This window comes from Amblyomma maculatum, chromosome 3 (assembly GCF_055883805.1).
Source record: "Amblyomma maculatum isolate TAMU_Amacu chromosome 3, ASM5588380v1, whole genome shotgun sequence".
NCBI lineage: Eukaryota > Metazoa > Arthropoda > Arachnida > Ixodida > Ixodidae > Amblyomma > Amblyomma maculatum.
In genome coordinates this window covers 133,639,424-133,659,456 of record NC_139346.1, presented here as the reverse complement: position 1 = coordinate 133,659,456, position 20,033 = coordinate 133,639,424, and the positions used below count along the sequence as shown (strand labels likewise).

Here is a 20,033-nt window from a genome sequence, read left to right as displayed (position 1 = left end):
ATACCCACACATCCGTCCATCCTCCTTGGTTATAATCCAATGTTGCCTTTAGAAAGGGTTTTTAAATATTAAAGGTAGGCGTTTTATGTGGAATATTTTATACACTGTTTTTAGATTATAAACTGCGAACGAAGATTTAGGCCTTATATACCATTCTTTTTAAGTGCATCATTAAATATCACACTTGGGACATTTTATAGAATTCTGTTTACCCTTCACCTTGTGGTTGGTGCTCTTTGGCCCAAGACGCACTTGCGTCATAAAAAAATCAGTCTATCATCATCATAATCATGTATAAGTGTAGAACATTATCTATGCAAATTGAATCACTGGTGCAGGATGTTCCCCTGATTCCTAATTCTTTTTGTACCGTAAAGCTACACTGCGCGGACCAGAGCAGTTTCGCGTGAGCCTGGGCCACCCGTTATACGCATGCGCGAGAGCCGCCAAATTCGAAGCGACGAACCAGATGTCTCATGCCTAATCACCATTGAATCGATACTTAAAAATAAATTAATAAACCTTGTCTTTCACCAGGGAATCGAACCTCCATCCCTAGGACCTTCAGCCCAGAGCTATTACCACTTCGCCACGCCGCGGATTTTTTTTCTCTTTGCCTGGCTTTGACCCACGACATAACACGAAAGGAAACTTTCACCAAAACATAAAAAGGGACACAAAAGGAATTGTACATGAATGAATGTCATGATCAGCCAAAGTTAGACTGGCCTAGTCGCTTTAAAGTTCCCGCAGCGACAGCAAAGGCTGAAAGTCATTCTGGAGGCTCTGCGGCCACGTTTTGAATCGCGATAAACTACTACATACTCTCTCGAAAATTCAAGCAGGTCTGGCATCCCTGTCACAGTGATACTGCCATTCTGGAGCGCCATTTACAGTGGAGGCTCATAAGCATAATTACGTCAAATGGAACCCCATTCCCATTCTCTATGCTTAAATATCGAATGCCGTGGGAGTCTAATGGATGGTTTGGTTTGATTTTGTGGAGTTTAACGTCCCAAAGCGACTCAGGCTATGAGTGACGCCGTAGTGGAGGACTCCGGAAATTTCGACCACCTGGGGTTCTTTAACGTGCTCTGACATCGCACAGCACACGGCCCTACTGAAAAAACTGTAAGGGGCAACAACCTCACATTTTCTCACACAATCTCACTCAATTCACATAGGAAATCACGTACAAGTCGCATATAATTGCATAAGCTCTCATAGTTTCTTGTACATTATCATAAATTATGTACGATATTTTATGATAATGATGTGCAGCGTATGAGACTCTATGCGATTAAATGAGATTTTATGAGGTTATTGCCCCGTAGAACTTTTGGTTTTTCAGTAGGGGGGAGCTTGCTTTTTGCCTTGAAAAGCGAAAATCCTTCTTTATGGTCCGTGGTAATGCGTCCCAATAATATAAAAGAAAAGCATCATATATTGTTTCCGGCTGCACACAAAATAAACAATACAATACATAAGCATAGATTACAGGACATATTCGAAAAGAAAGCTGATTCATCCTAAGAAAGCAGTGGCTTCTGCCATCGCGTCACTTCCAGAAGGTGCATTTGCTTGGTGGGTTCATGTATGATTTGGGCGGGCAGCTGAATGCGGCCGAGAACTCGGGCATGTTCATGAGGGGCACGATGCAACGCGAGCGACCGGGGGCGTAGCGCTTCGCCTGGTTGTCCACGCGTGTGCACCACTTTGTGCAGAGACCGACGAAGAAGAGCCGCTCCGCTGTCAGGTTGAGCTCCGGAAGCCTCACGCTGCGCTGGTCCACGGGCAGTGCCTCGAACGCAGCGTATGCATTTATGGCTCCCACAAAGTCGGCGAGATTCTCTGAATCGAGCGTGTCGTTGAGCACATCCTGCCGAGCGGTAGGTCCCAGCTGCAATAAACAGTTATGTGAAGGAAGGAAATTGTAGCTACATATATACACATTCACTTCTGATTGCAAAACAAAAAAAAATAGAGGGGTTCACGGTGCTGAACCATATGTAGAGCGAAAGCTTTGGCTGCGGGCGACCGAGCATTGCATCGAACACAACAAGCGTTCCTTCGAACGCATCAAAGTTCACCGGTGTTTTCTAGACAGAATCAACACTCATGCCCTACACCTGGCGATGCTGGCATATGCTTTACTGCTCCACTTACAAGCTCTCCGCGGCGGCGCGCGCATGCAAAGTGCAGGCGGGAGCTGCACCATAGCTCGGAACGCGTGCGAACGTATATACCTCGCATGGGCTCCGAATTCTTCCTTTCCTGGCTTTAGGATTTCGCAACGTATCTTCACCAATGTTTGTCAGCCAGCCCGTGAATTTGCAAGGATTCACCTGACACCTCATCTGCCGGTATCGCAGTGCCATCCGTTAATAATTATGTTATTAACGACGCGCCACTATCGATGCGCACATTCACACATACTTAGGCGGAGTGGGGTAGCTGCTCCGGTCGCAAAGGAGATGCCCGCGACTTGCGTGGTAAATTCAACCGGAAGTCAGCTACCTTGTAGTGACATAACGGGGTGGCCGTTTGATGCTCAGCTTGCGCCGGTTCCAGCCCGAGTATGGGTCGGTGTCAAAATTAGCAAAACAGACTTTGTAGACAACAGGAAACGATACAGAGGTTAACAGAAAGGCAATGAAAACATGTAATTAAAGAGGCTTAAATAAAAACAGAGGCTTACAACACTAAATATTACACGACGGAGTCAAACAAACACCAAATTGTTTAACGGGCACTCTCGCAGACCGACGTCTGGAGTGTCACGATGTGGTCGCCGTGTAGACGAGCGCCATTCTGTCGCAGATTTTGCTGGCTTGCCGAACAGCGGGTTGATCCAGGAGCCGAGCAGTGGCACTGCAACACTCGCTGCAAATTCGCTCTAACACTTGCTGGCTGCTCAAGTGACACGACCTCAATAAATAGGGCGCGCCGCGTCTGTCTGTTACTACGTGTTAAGGCAGGCGCGCACTACACGTAACTTCTCTGCAAGAAACATCTCCTCCCGCAGAGAAGAGCGCCGTCATTGGTTAGCTTCCACCTAACATTTTAGAGGGATCGGGTTGCTTCTGCGGCAGTGTGTGCCACCATCACAGCCGCGTGGAGTAGGGTGTCGCGTCAATGCGCGCAAGGCTACGGGATCTAGCACGGAGGCGTTTCTTGAATGTGCTTGAACGCTGGACGCAGATGTTGCGCGGCCTTCCTTCGCGCCGCGCTGACCCGAATAGTTACGGCCCAGCGTTCGGCCTACCCGATGGAAGATGCTACCCTTAAAGCGTTCCCCTCAAGTCCGCCATGACACTCTCGCCATTGCCGAAGGCTCCCCGCTTACGTCGCCAGGTCTCAATAGCTCGACTCCTAGCAGAAGACTCGTAGATTGTGTTCAGCCTCGTCGGCGGTCTCGGCTTCCGTACCACTACTAATGGGGCCCTCCTGACCTCACTTTGTGCCATCGCCAAAGTTGACTATGCCACTGCCAGTACCCATATAGTGCAGAGCACAATCGTACCAAGGGCAGCGTACGTATTAACCCATACAACTCTTTCAATGTCAGTTCACTCTCTACCAACGCACCCGATTATATGTCTGAACTACTGAGTATTGCGTCTGACAGCCATTTCGTACCCCTGAGCGCTCATAGTGCCGCTCCTGACAACGCTCTCCGCGGCGTAATCTACAACGCCGTGGACAAACAGAGCCAAGAGAAGATCATCGCAGACCTTCAAGCAATGAAGCCCCGCAACACCTACGCCATTGCCGATTCAAGGCAGATGGGAGGCACCCGGTTCATCCTGATCATCGTCGGCACGAAGGAACTACACCGCACCATGGTATTCAACTGCGGTCTTTTCATCTGCCACCCCTTGCGCCGCAGAGCTGAATGCTGCACTAATTGGTGGAGCCACGACATCGCTCAGACGTATGTACCCAGCCCAGATCCGAAGGCTGCCTCCGCTGCGGAGCCGTGCACGAGATTCGGAAGCCCCGGACTGCGCACCTAAGTGCGTCATATGTCACGGGGTCCCGCCCGTATGGATTGTGCTGCGCTCAGACGGGTCCCTCTCCAACCAACTCCAGCCTCAAGTAAATCTCCCGCTTCACACCAATCAACACCCTCCACCAGACTCCCGTCCATCTAGACCCCCCAGCACTTCAACTCTCAAGCTAAGAACACAGCCCGCGCCGCCTTTCCCGCCCCTGCCTAGGCAAGAAACTTCATCGGCTTCTTTCCAGCTGAGCCGGCCTTCGTAACCTCCCACCACCAACCCCAAAGAAGAAGAGCCAAAACTCTAGTTCGCTGCCGGGAACAGGAAGATTGTCCTCCCAAAATAGCAGCTACAGGGGATGCTAGGACACTTTCCTTATTGCAAATCGAGGTACCCCCAGGGTTCTGTTCTTTCTCCCATTCTCGTCAACATCCTCTTTTCCCTATGGCACCTGCTCTAGCTACCATCCCTAATCTCTTCCATGCTTTCTAGGTCGATGATATTCCCCTCTGAGGCACCACCGGCAATCTTGAAGAGATGGAAGCTGTCGTCTAGGCGGGCGCGGACGCCGATCATGCTCGAGCAGTCATGCTGGTCTACTCCCGGTCCATGCTGGAGCTCCTGCTCCTCCTGGCTCGAGGCATGGTGCCCACCTAATGCCTCACCCTTAACTTTACTATCGACGCACATCCCGTCCCTTCTGTCTCCTGGTCCGTATTCTTGGTCTCCCTTTCCAGTCCAATCGCAAACACACTGCTATCATTTCCCGCCTTACCACCACCGTCCAGTAGACCATGCGGCTCACCCGGCGGGTCGCTAAAGGGAACCACGGCATGCGTGAGCACGACCTCCGTCGTATTGTGTAGCCTTTGTCCTCAGCTGCCTCGTGTACTCCCTCCCCGATCTTTATCTCCTGGCGAGGAAGACAAGGTCAACCGTTACATCCGCCAAGCCTACAAGTCGGCTCTCGGGCTCCCCACTTCTAGTCTGTTGGCGATGGGTGTCCACAATTCTCTTTCAGAACTCCTGAAGGCCCATCGCATGACACAACTCGATCGCCTATTTCGTACTATTCCTGGAGGAGCCCTTCTCGTTTCTGTCCACTTGACCCCCGTCTGTGTCATCCATCCCTTACCCTCCTCTATCTTCTCCATGTTCACTGACAACCCCCTTCTCAAGAACATGCACCCTGCGCATCACTCCGCTCGCCTATCTGCCCGCGTCTTCATCCTCTGCTGTCAATACGGTGCACGGTCCGACGCTGTGTATTTTGATGCGGCAACCTACCTCTCGCATCCCGGCTATGCCCTGGCCACTGTTTCTAATACATGAGCTCCCCTCTCCGTCACCACTATCTCTGATCTCACTTGCACTGCCACAGAGGAAGCAGCCATCGCGCCATTACCAATACCCCGGTTCTTTTCATATTGTCACGTAGCCGTTTAAGCTCGTAACCAGAAGGTTGGTTTTTAATGGGGGGTTGATCTAGCAGGCACAGGAGAGCAGGTCCAGAGCACCGAGAGACAGCAGCCAACTTCAACCTCTTCGAATCGAACGCCACGGGGCCACTTCTTTAGTCCGCGCACGAGACTGCTGTTGCACACGCTACAATATTTCCCTTCTCGTCCTGTGCAACGTTTCTGGGTTCCGGCTCATTCGGGTCACCCTAGAAATGAGGCGGAAAATTCCATCCCTCGCGAGATGACCGACCGAGCTGCCCCCCTTCAATCCGGGATTGATACGCGTTGCTCCCCCTCACCTTCTATGACATTACCCGCCACAACCGCAATTCCCGCTTATCATTCCCTCCCCCTCACAAGTCCCTATCTAAGTTCGAACAGAATACATGGCGCCAATTACAGGCCCACACTTTCCTCTCCCCTGCATGCCTTGTCATTATTCACCTCGGTGCCTTCGCGCGCAAATGCACGTAATAACGGTCCCCTAGCAGACTAATCACATTCTTTACTCATGTCCGGCGCACTTTCTCCCGTCTCCTGGCAGTTGAACAGTCCACAGCGGTGGGACGCTTTTGGACAACTCGGTGCCGCATCTTCAGCGACGGTTTACAGGCTGGGAAGCGGAAGTCGCCGCCACTCGTGACCTGGAGGCCACGACCAGTAGCGGGAAGGCCACCCACCGAACAGCGGCAACCTGATTTTTCTTTTCGCCTTCACTGAATAGTTTTCCCCACCACCACCTATTCGAAGTGCAGAAACTACCATTCTCCTGCCGCTACCCTCCTCCTCCTCCTCCTCTGTGTAGTGAGCGCAGCGTCAGAACAACCGTGGAACGGTCCAACTGGTTGTCATAGTAACGGCACATTGGCACTAGTGGACTCGGCCCGGCGCCGCGAAATGGTCGGGACGATACACCTGTATGTGAATCCTGTCGTGATGAGATCACTGTAATCACATTTTAATAACGTGTACAAAACTCAAAGGTATGAGGAAACAATATTTACTTTATTTTACAGTGAACGCATCTCATTTCATGCAACACTGCTTTTAGGAGAGCATATGTATTTTTCTATTTTTCACGTGTTTTATGTTTTCTCAAGAAAGCCAATTTTTTAGGTCAACTATATTTATTAGAATGCTAACCGTGTGTTTAGCGCATGATAGCCATAGTTGCTTGTGCGCCAAAAATACGGATGGTTTAGCACAGTTAAGCATGGAATATCGCGCAGCAGCTGGGTGTTTTGACTAGATTGTTTGCTGTGTCTCAATTATTAAACGTTATTTTGCCGTGTTAATCAGGCGGCATGCTTCCAGACCACACATTGAAGGTGTTCTACAGCTCAACGAAATCCGAGGGCACAGCAGGATCTGCAGCGGAGAAATGCGAAAGCCCAAGCGCTGCGCTGCTACACTACATCACGCGCCCCTCATCAAAGTTCTCCGGCGTTCTATAACTGGTTTAGAGAAAACGAAAGGGCTCAGTATCTGTCACACTTGTCTCTCTGGACACGAAGTCCCTTGGAAAGGTCAAAGGGCAAATCGGCTTCAGATATTGTTTCTTTTTTTAGAAAACGCGGGTAGTAGTGCTGCAGCGCTAAAACCCCATATAATTAAGTGAACACTATCGGTGAGCCCGTGGAGCAGCTATATAGTGCGCGCTACCTGACTCTTGAAGCTACTTCGCAGTGTCTGCACTGGCGCAGTACTTTATATGCGACTGGATCACTGCTTCATACAATACGTTCAGAACCTCCTTGGCAGCGATCACAGGTGACAGATAACCAACCACTCTATGTAAAGCACCACGTTCAACGCTCAGTGGAAGAAGCAGAGCCCTCAATCCTGCTACGCTCGACAGGTACGCTTGAAGCTTACGGGTACGCAAGTACGAACTACCATGTTTTATATACCAGCTTCATTCGTCCAGCTTTGCCTGGTGTACGCCAGAAATGCTCATATACAGCGCTTTGCACAATTACATGCATGCCGCACAATACTACTCTCAGCTGAACCGCTGAATCTTTGCAGCTAAAATTTCGCACAGAAATTGCATTTGTTCATCATTATTTTTAATATCAGATTTCTTGGGGCCGCTTGCCTCATTCGATCAAAAGAAGTCGAATGTTCCCATGCATCGTGTGCGGCGGGGGTACAGCAGGACAAGCCGCTGCCCCAGTAGTGGCACTGGCGGCGCTATGTAGTGCTGTTGGCAGCAACTCTGTCACAATGAAAGGAGAGGCGCTGTTTGGCCGTGTCTTGCTTTCCATGCGTCCATCCTGGGGCAGCGCCGTGTCTTGCTTTGCCCCTTCCGCATAAGATGGGAACATTCGGCTTCTGACCGAATCAGGCAAGTTGCCAATCACATTTTACTTTAAAAAATACTGATGAAGAAATGCCATTTCTGTACGAAATTTGAGCTGAGAAAACATTGTAAGGCACGAATGTAATTGCGCAATGAGCTGCATAACGGAAGAGGTGCCGCTTCCTTCTCTATCAACAGAACTCGTGGTCATTCGCGACGGTTTGCCCGCATTAGCAGACCGGCTGTGTACTGCCACACCGGCCCATCTGCTCTTACATAAGATTTCACACAAGCAGTCTGCGCGCCACGACGGCGCTTAGTGAGTGCCACAGACATCATTGACGATGCCTGCCTCATAGTGCAAGCAATTTCGCGCACTGTCCTTGCTGTGCGGGTTCGCCGCACTATGCGCCATCTCGGAGGAGCTGGCGATGCATCCTACCCATACAGGGTGACGCATCCGCTGCCTAAGCTGAGACTGTCTGCAGCTACATGAATAAATTGCAGAGGTTTATTCCGGTTAAACCTAGTTACCCGAACGTGAGCTCTTTAAGCATGGCTACACATCAGCATGATGCCTGCGCCAAAGAGTTGACGTTCTCAGAGCGGCACGTAGCTCATCTGGTGCTTGGTTGCTCAGTCTGAAAGCCAAACCCTGGCGAAGCAGTTGTCAAACTTTCGCCTAGTCACGTAGTCATTGTACGTTAAAAATTTTGGTCAAAATTTCCAGAGGCCTCCACTACGGCTTCTCTTGGTGCTTGGCAAATCCACAAATGAATGACCTTGAGAGTTGCAGTACGAAGATATAGCCTATATTCTAAAGGAATTTATCCGCTTCTTCACGCGTGCTTTAATTTCGCAGCGCAGATCCACTTTTCCCAGCCGTCTAAGTCGCTGTGAGAACGGGACGTTGTAAAGAATGCGCGTGCATGATCGGAACGCATCAAATACATTATTAATGCGGCTGACTGTTAAACTTTTGGACAGAAAATAAGGAAACGTCTAGAGCGAACTATTTAGTTTCGTTTGCAGAGTTCAACGTCGTAGAGCGACACAAGCAATAAAGAATGCTGTATTGTCGGTCTACGGAAATTTCGACCACCTGACGTTTGACGGGAACTGACAGTGCACAGTACACGGGAGCCTTTCTTTTCAGCTAAAAAATAAAGCTGTCGCCGCTGCTTGCATCGAATCCGCATCCTTCACATCAGCAATTGAGCACATTGAGCACTTAGCTACCACGGCGGGACTCGGGCGCTAATGTTTAACGTTGTAAACGCGAAGTCCTAGATTATGGCAAGTATGCCGCGACATGTGCTTGCCGCCTGAATAGGTAAGGTTCACACTCCTACGGCAGCTATTCTGATAATTTCCATACGTTGTCATCTGTATGCGATGAATAACTTACAGCGGCTTTATGCGATGCGCGAAGGCAGAGACTTTTCTTCAGGAAGACTTCCCCGGACTCCTTTGTGCCCCAGGGTTGTACCTCATTGTTTTCATCGTACTGCACACCGGTCACGTCGTAGCCATGCATCATTTCGTGGCCCATTACCTGCGACGAGCAAATCAATGTTTTTCTGAACTGCATGAAATCCAGTAGTATTGTAGTGCAAGATTTAAACATGAGCTAAAGTGTTTTGAATTGTACTGAGAAAAAAAGTGGAATGTACTTGGTTGATTCTCCCTCAACGTAATTAGCAAGGGCTCATAACGGGAAATTTAACAAATGATCATTTTAACAAATCTGCCCCATCTTGGCGGAATCCTTTAACCACTGCATGACCCAGTGCCATATACAACTTTCGTACATTACAAGCAAACTATAGTAGACAATCTCCTCGCAGACGCCATTAAAAATATTCTACAAAGGTGCAGCGCATCTATAGGTCAGCTCACAGGTGATGAAATCTGCCCATGAATACAAGCAAAGTCATTACGATACAGAACATGACCTTTCGCCGGCACTTCTTTTCTGCAACTTAAGAAGTGCCTTTACGGCACCCCAGGCTACTTTCGGCGACTTCAAGAACTTCCACGCCTCCTTAGCAGCACAAGCCGCGTGTCATTCTGTGCAATTTTATTTATTTTTTTTTGCGCTTTATGGGCCATAAGATGCGACCAGTTATCTTATTGCGATAGCGTTAACGGACTCATTCACCAGAAACCTAACGTCTACGTTGTCGGCGTGTGCTACAGCTTCAGCTTTGCTAGCGAAAAATTACGGATACATGGCTCTAGAAAGTGGTAGTTAACAGCTGACATAGTCGGGCACTGATTGTTCCTAGGGCTAAGCGACATCACGCGACCACGTGATGGACCGATTATCAGGAGCTGCCAACTCCGACTCCTGCTTTCAGTGCAAGGGTGAGATGAATCCAACTCTCCACCACCCTTGAGTTTCGTACCAGACGTGCTACCCCTTCGCCATGGAGGTACATTCGTTCACTCCCTCGCATAATGTGGTTTATATGTAGGGTAAAAAGGCACAAATCAAGGGATGACTGAAGTGGAGGGGTGAGTAAAACACTTGAGGACGCTCGGCGGAGGGCGCTCGGAGTACTTGGAAATATTCTCAACGTTACTTGCTGCCTTAGCATTTTGCTTCCTATGGCGTTACCAGCTTTTCAGTGGCCTTAGCGAACACGGCCGCGAACAAATGAATGGGCGATGTTCAAGAAGACGAAAAGTTTGGATGGAGAGAGCGAGAAGTTTCTCATTAGAATACGTAGCGCAAGAGGCTACGTGAAGCCCTAGAGTCAGACATCGGTACTCGAAAACTACGTATCTGACGCGGATGATTCGAAGTCTGCTGCTGTTTAACCCCCGTGTGGGGGTCGCACCGTAAATCAACATCTAATCATGTGACCGTATAATGATGGTCACATAAGGAGGGTGGAACGTTGTTCAAGAACAAATTATGTAGTTCACGGCGTGGAAAAGAAAACAAATCGAGGTTAATGTGGATATACCTATTTAGAAAAGATGGAAGAGTGTACTTAAGGCATTCCCTACTAAGATTTTGTCGAGGTGTTGGCACTGTACATTCTTCGCCACGTCTTGTTGGATAGACTGATTCTTTTTTCCTTAGTTGTGCTAAATTCTTGAGATTTGTTACATTATTTCTGATTTCTGTTTTGAAAGTAACACTGAGGCGATATTTATAAAGATTATATGCTTTAATAACTCTGGAATGACAAAAGAAAGTTTCTTTTGGATGTCGGAACGGTAAATTATATGTATTTCGGAGATATCTTATTTGCATTAAATGAATACGTTCAAGGTTAGTGAATGTTGAATCATACGCGCTACAATAGGTAAATGTGCTCACATGCGCCTCTCGCCGCATAAATGTGTGGGGCGACAGTAAGAGCACACTTATCTATTCCAGTGCCCAGGGGCAGGAGGCACTTAGAGCTGCAATGACCTATTATAGTGAGCATTATCTTAATAGTGCCATGGTTCCTCTACTTTTTGTAGTGCTGCGAACATCTTGTGAGACGAAGTACATGTTGGTAACGATTTATTATCAGGAACTATAGTCGTTTTTCGTTCGTAACACTCATGAAGATACAATGTCGCTAGCATCTTTGTCCCGACGCCGTTCTTTGAAATACGTTTTATTTTTAAATTCTTCGAATTTGAATTGTTTGCTTTAAAATTTACCACAATACTCCAATCTGAAAAAATGCACTTATCACGCCATTGGCATATGTACCATCACGTATCGATAACTTTTGTAGACTGGGAATACTTAATTTTCGAACTGCATCTCATATATCTGTATTCTTTTATAGCTTAAACAACGTCGGACTGGAACTGTCCGCCTGGTACACTGGCGCTTACCGACGATATCGAAGACTTCAAACGAAAGCTATGTGTACTGTGCAACAGCACTTGGTTTTTAATAAATAATTTCAACTGCATGATTTAGCAGGTTCGATTGTGTACTTCGACCCACTCGCGATAATGCTACGATTTAATTCATATCTGCTTCCTTTTTTATTTTATTGAGGATGCTGACTGTACACTATATCCTGATCATCATTCATGTCTGTTTATTTTCCCGATTACACCTCGTCATATGCTTTTGCCATGTAACCTTTTGCTACTTAGGGATGTAATCTTTGTTTTGCCTGCTGTTGTACTTCATTATGGAATTTCTGCATTAAGATCATTTGGCTCTATAACTGACCATGTATTCAATCTCTATTCTTTTCTCCCCTCTTACTTTTTTCTTTACGTCCAATTCCACTGCTCTCTATATTGCCGACATTTTCAAACTGAAGTTGGACTGTCTCAAATTACATTCCTGCGCACACTCATGCAGCTATGATTGAAGCAGTCGACCAGAGCCAGCATATGTACGCAGCGGGCAAGGGTGGCCAGCCTGGGGATAAATAGTTGGCCTGAGTGGTTTATTGGTTACTCCATTGAAATTCGTTCATATGAATCAACACTTGATCTTGAGGTAGTAATATTTGCTCTCCCAAAGATCATTTCTGATCATAAACAGTTAATTATGAGGAGGTAATATTTACATTCTGTTAAGAAAAAGATGGACTCTTTTGCGGGACGTTGAAGAAGAGGAAGCAGTCTGTGGAAGTGTCGCGTAGAGCATCGTGCCGATCTAAATCGCCCCGAGTCCTCACCGACCTTGACGCGTCCTCGATGTATAAAATAAACCTTCTCTTAAATTTGGTGGAGGTGTGGCTTGATACCCCTGCCTCACGCTGGAGCTTCGCACCCGCACGCTACCGGCAATTCGCATGGCCGAAGATGAACGCTCACAAACCAGCCCGATGACCCCGCCGGTCGTCTGCTCTGGCTCCTCACGCCAGCGAGGCCCTGCGCTCTTCAGTGGGACAGACGACACTGACTGGGACGACTGGCTTGCTTCATACGAGCGAGTGCGTTCGTACAATAAGTGTTACGACGCCACAAAGTTAACGAACGTTATCTTTTATTTGACCGGAGTTGCCAACCTGTGGTATCGTAACCACGAAGCCGATATCACAAATTGGGACCCGTTCAAGGCGAACCTTACCAGCGTGTTTGGTCGTCCTGCTGTACGCAAGCTGCGCGCCGAACAACGCCCGCAGGATCGGTCAAAGCGGCTCGGCTTGGCGAGACATTTACCAGTTACATTGAAGATGTGCTCCACATACCGTTACAGCGGCTCGTCTTGCATCGCCGCCGCCGCATACAGTAGGAACATCCGACTTCTGATCTAATCAGGCAAGTACCCCCAACAAATTTGATATTACAAAATATTAACGCCAAAATGCCATTTCTGTGCAAAATTTGAGCTGCGAGGATACCGCGGTTTAGTTGGGAGAAGCATTCTACAGCGCGCTGGTAATTGTGCAGCACGCTATATGTATGTATGTATGTATGTATGTATGTATGTATGTATGTATGTATGTATGTATGTATGTATGTATGTATGTATGTATGTATGTATGTATGTATGTATGTATGTATGTATGTATGTATGTATGTATGTATGTATGTGTGTGTGTATGTATGTATGTATGTGTATGTGTGTGTGTGTGTATGTATGTGTGTATGTATGTATGTATGTATGTATGTATGTGTGTATGTATGTATGTATGTATGTATGTATGTATGTATGTATGTATGTATGTATGTATGTATGTATGTATGTATGTATGTATGTATGTATGTATGTATGTATGTATGTATGTATGTATGTATGTATGTATGTATGTATGTATGTATGTATGTATGTATGTATGTATGTATGTATGTATGTATGTATGTATGTATGTATGTATGTATGTATGTGTGTGTGTGTGTGTGTGTGTGTGTGTGTGTGTGTATGTATGTATGTATGTATGTATGTATGTATGTATGTATGTATGTATGTATGTATGTATTGTGGAATTCAAGTTCCATCGCCCGCACGACGCGGAGAACACCCTCTCTTTCTCTCGGGAAGCCCCGATATTTCCCCTCCTGGCCTCCTTCCCGCCGGCTCTGTGACGGAGAGGGCGGGGGTGAGAGAACGGCCCCTCCTTCCCTCTCCCCTCTTATCTTGGCGGACATCAGCTTCACCCAAAGAGATGACACCGCGTCGCCGGAGCGCGCGGATGTTACTGCGACAGCGAGGAAGAACATTGGGTGTTCCCAATAAACAGCTTGGACCGCTGGCTGTGCCTCTGTGTGTCGTTCTTCACGGCCACGGCTGTAGTCAGAGCCTAGCGGTGTGGCTTCGGTTCTCACATCGGCCCCGTGAGAACCCCCACAAAAATAGCGCCCAACATGGGGGGCCAAAAATGTGGGATTCTCTACGGGGTTGCGGCTCCGCTTTCAGAGCAAACAACGCTCCGCTAGCTCTGACCACAGCGGTGGCCCCAGTGAACAACACGAACACCGAGGACCAAAGGGTTAACCGTTCATTGATATTCCTCAGCAGCACGCGCGATGAAGCAATGGCTGTGTTCACCTGGTCAGTCCGGCTGGCTTTGTGGATGCGTCCGCTCTCTCCGCCCGTCCTGTCCGCACTGCTTTCGGTGCAAACGCGCACTCATGCACTCACTTCCATCTGCCCACAAACCACTCAGCCAACACACACAGCGCGCCCCCTCGCCACAGCAGTAGAGAGAGAGGGAGGAGGAGGCTGCCACGTGATTTGGAGAGGTGCTGCGCCTATCCTTCGCCGCCGCGGCGTAGCCAGGTGGGGAAGTGCCCAGAGCCGGTGATGTATGTATGTATGTATGTATGTATGTATGTATGTATGTATGTATGTATGTATGTATGTATGTATGTATGTATGTATGTATGTATGTATGTATGTATGTATGTATGTATGTATGTATGTATGTATGTATGTATGTATGTATGTATGTATGTATGTATGTATGTATGTATGTATGTATGTATGTATGTATGTATGTATGTATGTATGTATGTATGTATGTATGTATGTATGTATGTATGTATGCAGGTGTATGCATGGTTTGTGGGGTTTAAAGTCCCAAATCAACTCTTGCTATGAGAGATGCTGTAGTAGAGGTATCCGAAAATTCGACCATCTGGGGTTCTTTAACGTGCACTGACATCGCACAGCACGCGAGCGCCTTACGTATGTATGTATGTGCATGCATGCATGCATGCATACGTATACTGTGACAGGGGCAGCGATACATGCATATCGAAAAAAATGGGGCACCGCCATGATTGTCTCGATCCCAGATAGCCGTTGCTAGATAGCTTTGCAATGCTGTTTTTCCAAGCTCCAGCGCCGGATGCGTATTGTATACCACTCCTACTCCTGACTGTGCGTACATGATGCAATGAGTACGTTGATACATAAAGCATACCGCGTGTCACTGGGCTTAACAATAGTCGATGAGCCGAGGAAGCTGTCACATGCCCATCTTCCTTCCAGTCTTGATAGGAGGACGTACTGGAAACCCCCTATTGGTTCCGCAAATGTAAGCATGCGGGTGCTAGAACAATTACACTTTTGCTTCGCATCGCATGACCAACCGGGAATTTCGTCCCACTATAGCCACCTCGAGCAGGCGGCGGACCAGTACGCGAAGATCGTCTCCAGTGGCCTGCGCCTGCATGTGAGCTCACCTGTCCGAGGCCACCGTAGTTAAAGCCAGCTGGGCCGTCTCCAAAAAAGAAGATTGGCAAGATGACGGCAGTCGGAATGACCATGATATTGTTATATTGTGTGTAGTAGGCGTTCACGATGCCGTCGTCGTACAGATAGTTTGTGCGGTCAGCGAGAGCATCGTGAGTGTAGAACAACCGAGCCCTTCGCCATGAGTTGAAAAACCTGTCAGAGGGCATGTCTGGAAAGGACTCTGCGCCAAGAAATTAGAATAGAGAGGTATATTGTACCGCAATCTGCTATCTGTATCGTGATCCGCCACCGCACGTTCCACTGCGCACGACCAGATCCCCTTGACGCCAATAGACGTCTTCATATGCTGCAAGTTGGCACATAGACTAACCGCGCCGGACCATACAGCGCACTCGTGCCGGCCGCGCGCGGTAGAACTTCACGGTGACGGATCGCAGATCACGGTATACTAAATCTTTCTTATAACGCGTGCAACAAGGTCAAATGTGTATTATTAGCGCAAAGTTTAATGAAACTGATGAAAGTTGCAAGCACGTAGCATAATATTGCCATGACATTCAGTCGAGCCTCGCGCGCATACACACACACGCACACAGACAAACCTTAAGGCTGCGAAGTGTAAAAGAATACGTGGTGTAAGGAACTGAAGTCAGTGCTGAATTACAGAAAGAAAACCGCTCTCGTGTGACTTTTTCCCACTATTGATATACTATTAAATATTTCGTTTTAAAGCACGAGATGCACTGACCATAGTATTTGTTCACGCTGGCATCGTCCCTCCGCAGTAGAGAACTGCCCACGTACTGCTTCATCTTCGCCAGCTTTCTAAGGGCCACATCTCGCACTCGCCCTTTGACCCAGCTGGATGACATGAACGCCGCTCGGAAGGCCGCGCGGAGGTTGGTCGCCATTGCGTCAGCTTCTCGGATGGCTCTCTCTGGTACGGCTGCATTTTGTACGCACCAGATTAAGGTCAGTGCTTAGGTAGCGCCGAAAGTGGGTTATGTACAGCCTTTGCCAGAAGTGTAGAGCCCGGGGAGTCTGCTTCTGAGCCGTGTAGTGGCGCTGATTTCGCATTAGTAGAAGTCCTTTCTAATGGAGAGGGTAGGGCAAAAAATCTTACTATCAAGAAATTCGGAACACTGCAAATGCATTAAAAGCCACACGAAGTGGCTCAGAAGCGGACCTCCTGGGCTCTACACTTTTTGCAAAGACTGTACATGTATTATTCAAATGTTTCTGCCAGCGGGCTAACGCTTTGATAAGCTGGGCAAGAAACGCTTCCCTTACAGTTTTTTTAGCGAAATCTACATTGACCACGAAATTGCGATTTCGCTGTAGCGGTGCTTCGAGGCGGCAGAGAGCCGTTGTCTAGCAACCGCCGCAGCTGGCAGACGCTGCGCATTCGCTGCGCCATCTGGCAATCAAGAAGCAACCAGAAGAAGAAGAAAAAAAAGTCCCCATCGGGAATCCAACCTCCATCCCTCGTATCCCTAGCCTAGCACTTTAACCAACTGCTGCACCACGCCAGGGATCGTGAGTAGCATATCTTAATTCTCCTCTAGCGTGACAATGATAGTAGTCATGGTGATGGCTAGTCAGCGGCGCATTTCGGGCAAGCATGTGCTCAGAATTAGACAGGATTGGATTGGACTGCATTGGACTCCGTTGGACTGGCTCTGATTGGACAAGTTTGGATTGACTTGGACAGGATTTTATTGGACTGTATTTGACTGGAATGAACTGTCTGGATTTGGACTCGATTGGATCCCAGCGCCAGGCACACATGCTTTCGCTACGATTATCCTGGCCCAGCTGAGCTAAGCCATGGCCAATTTTTTTAGTTCTTGGCGTTTTTTTTTTTGTTTTCTGTTTCAGAACCTAGGTTTCGTTTTCTTATCAGCCAATAACATTTCCAGAGCACTAATTTTCATTTGGTTGCTAAATATGCGCCTCCTTTCACCTCTACAATATCGTATATACCTTGTCACAGCTTTTCTGCTAACAAGGATAGCTTATGTAGAAGTCGTCAACAGACAAATAGTTGCACTTGGAGTAATTTGAGCATACAAGAACAGGCTAGACGGGTTTGTGTCTAAATGCCGGAGGATGAAAAAAAAAACTGAAATAAACAAAATATAAAATAAGCGGAAACCACAGGAGCAACACGCCAATGCAACTGACTCACTTAGGCAAGTGTAGTATTGTTTAATAGCCTTAAGTGTTTTATTGTTGCGATAAATGCCAGTGTATACGTTGCTTTTGACACACTGCTGACTAATTCGCGGAATGCACCGTGAAAACGGCGAATGTTTCCCGAGAACCAAAAAAAGAAACCCTCTACGAGACAGTACCCGCAAATGGAACCGGGAACAAGTGTAATATTTGGAATTATTAAAAGTTTGCACCAATCGAAGCCACAAGCACACAGCAGATAGAACAAGCGCTTTTTAAACTCTGACATGAAACGGATTCAACGGGTTGCTTCCAACGGAGCAGAACAGCCAAGCACTTGCTAAAGCATCATGATTACGGCTCCCTGTTCGTTCTCTCTTCTTTTTCCTGCTACATTATTCCTCTATCACGCCCTATCAGTATAAACTGCTACATTATTGGGGACACTTAAGCTCACCCTTTATGAGTATGACGCGAAAGCGTAAGTTGCCAGTCTTCTTCTTTTTCTTCTTTTTTTTCCTGCTTCTTCGTCTTTTTAATCGCCTTGTGACGTCACGATCTGTCGTGACGGTACATCGCGCGCCCCTTATCGAACACGACCAGCATTTCACTGAATGCATTAAAGTTCACTGGCGTTCTATAATTCATCTACAGGGAAAGAAAGGCGCAGTATCTGTCACTTGCGGAATCTCGCTATCGTTCTCACTGTAAACAAGGGGATTGATTGAATGTCCTTTATTGAATGGGAAGGCTCTTGGCCATGGATGGGGATAAAGGGGAGTAGACATAATCTTCATTGTTTAGGTCGTCACTCGAATCACATTGCTATGAAGAGCGTTTCACGATCCGGGGCGTTGCGCAGTGGTGAAGCGCTGGGCTAGGGATCCAATGTATGGAAGTTCAATTCCCCGATGGGAGACACGGTCTATTCATTCATGTTTTAAGTATCGTCGCCACAAGCTCCTCCTCCTCGGCTGTTCAAGGTCAGGCGTGGCGTCCGCCGGTGATACGTGATGGCTCGAAACCTGGCGCAGTATTGCTATCACAATAAAAAATGGGCATGGGCAGAGCATGTAGGGCGAAGAGAGGATACCGACGGTCGCTAAGGGTAACAGGAAAGCGTAGCAGGGAGCGGCAGAAAGTTAGGTGGGCGAATGAGTTTAAGAAGTTCGCAGCGGTCAAGTGGATGCAGCTAGCACAGAACCGGGTTAATTGGAGAAATATGGGAGAGGCCTTCGCCCTGCAGTGGGTATAGTCAGGCTGATGATGATGATACTACTTTAACCGGGTCCTGTGCAAGTTGAATCCACTTTGCCCCTGCGAACTTCATAAACTCATCCGCCCACCTAACTTTCTGCCACCTCCTGCTACGCTTTCCTTCCCTTGGAATCCTGTTGGTTACCCTAAACGACCATCGGTTATCCTCTCTTTGCAAAACATGTCCTGCCCATGTCCATTTCTTCTTCTTAATTGTATATTAGAATGTCAGTCTCTTGAGTTATTTTTCTGACCCACTCTGCACGCTTCCTATCTCTTAATATTACCCCTACCATCCTTCGTTCCATAGCCCTCTATGTTGTCCTCAACTCAAGTAGAACCCTCTTGGTTAGACTCCACATTTCAGCCCCATAGATTAGTATAGGTAAGATGCGACTGTTGTACACTTTCCTCTTGAGCGATACCGGTAAGCTGCTAGTCATAATCTGCGAGTGCTTGCCAAATGCGCTCCATTCCAATCTTATTCTTGTTATTTCTTTTTCATGGTCCGGATCTGCGGTTACTATTTGTCCTAGGTAGACATATTCGCCTACTACTTCCAGTGCTTCGCTACCTAACGTAAACTGCCGTTCCTTCCCGAGGCCCCTGGGAAAGTAATATGGGAGAGGCCTACGCCTTACAGTGGGTATATATATATATATATATATATATATATATATATATATATATATATATATATATATATATATATATATATATATATATATATAGTCCGTGTGATGATGGTGATTGCATACTCTCGTTAGCTCACGTCCTACCTCTTAGCTGCAGAAGCGATGTGCAAAAGTGATTTCAGGTGCTTCTTTAATTTTTTTAACTTAATTGCCTCGTCTATCAAAAAGCGTTGCTCTGAAAATTTGCGGTGAAAGAAAGTCTGACACAGTAAAAACTGGCAAAAGACTTTATATCAAAGTACGTGTAACCTGATGACGCTACAGCTTTTAGGGGAGGTCATTTTATAGATCTGTTCTTCATGCCGAGACTATGAATTTCGCCAGAGTAGGCACTTACCAAAGTGCAAGTACTTGCCGGTGAAAGCAAAGGGCATGACCTGTTTTACAAGTTCGGTGCAAGAACTTTGCGGGCTACCTGCGAGGGCCTGCAGGCGGGCAGGCACCGTGTAGTCAAGGTGCTCTCTGAAGACAGTCCACGCGATGAGGTAGCGTACACCTTGCACACCCACCCTCGCAGAGTCG

At 47.5% G+C, this 20,033-nt stretch overlaps 1 protein-coding gene across 1 annotated transcript; it reads right to left on the bottom strand.

Annotated features, from left to right (window-relative positions):
• Positions 1-1,558: 1,558 nt before the first annotated feature.
• On the bottom strand, positions 1,559-15,455 carry LOC146196100 (neprilysin-2-like). The gene is made up of 3 exons (XM_084596915.1): positions 15,372-15,455; positions 9,172-9,318; positions 1,559-1,900 (listed from the first exon to the last, which is right to left on the bottom strand). Exons 1-3 carry the CDS (start codon positions 15,453-15,455, stop codon positions 1,559-1,561), a joined length of 573 nt encoding a protein of 190 aa, XP_084453041.1.
• Between the last annotated feature and the right edge of the window lie 4,578 nt (positions 15,456-20,033).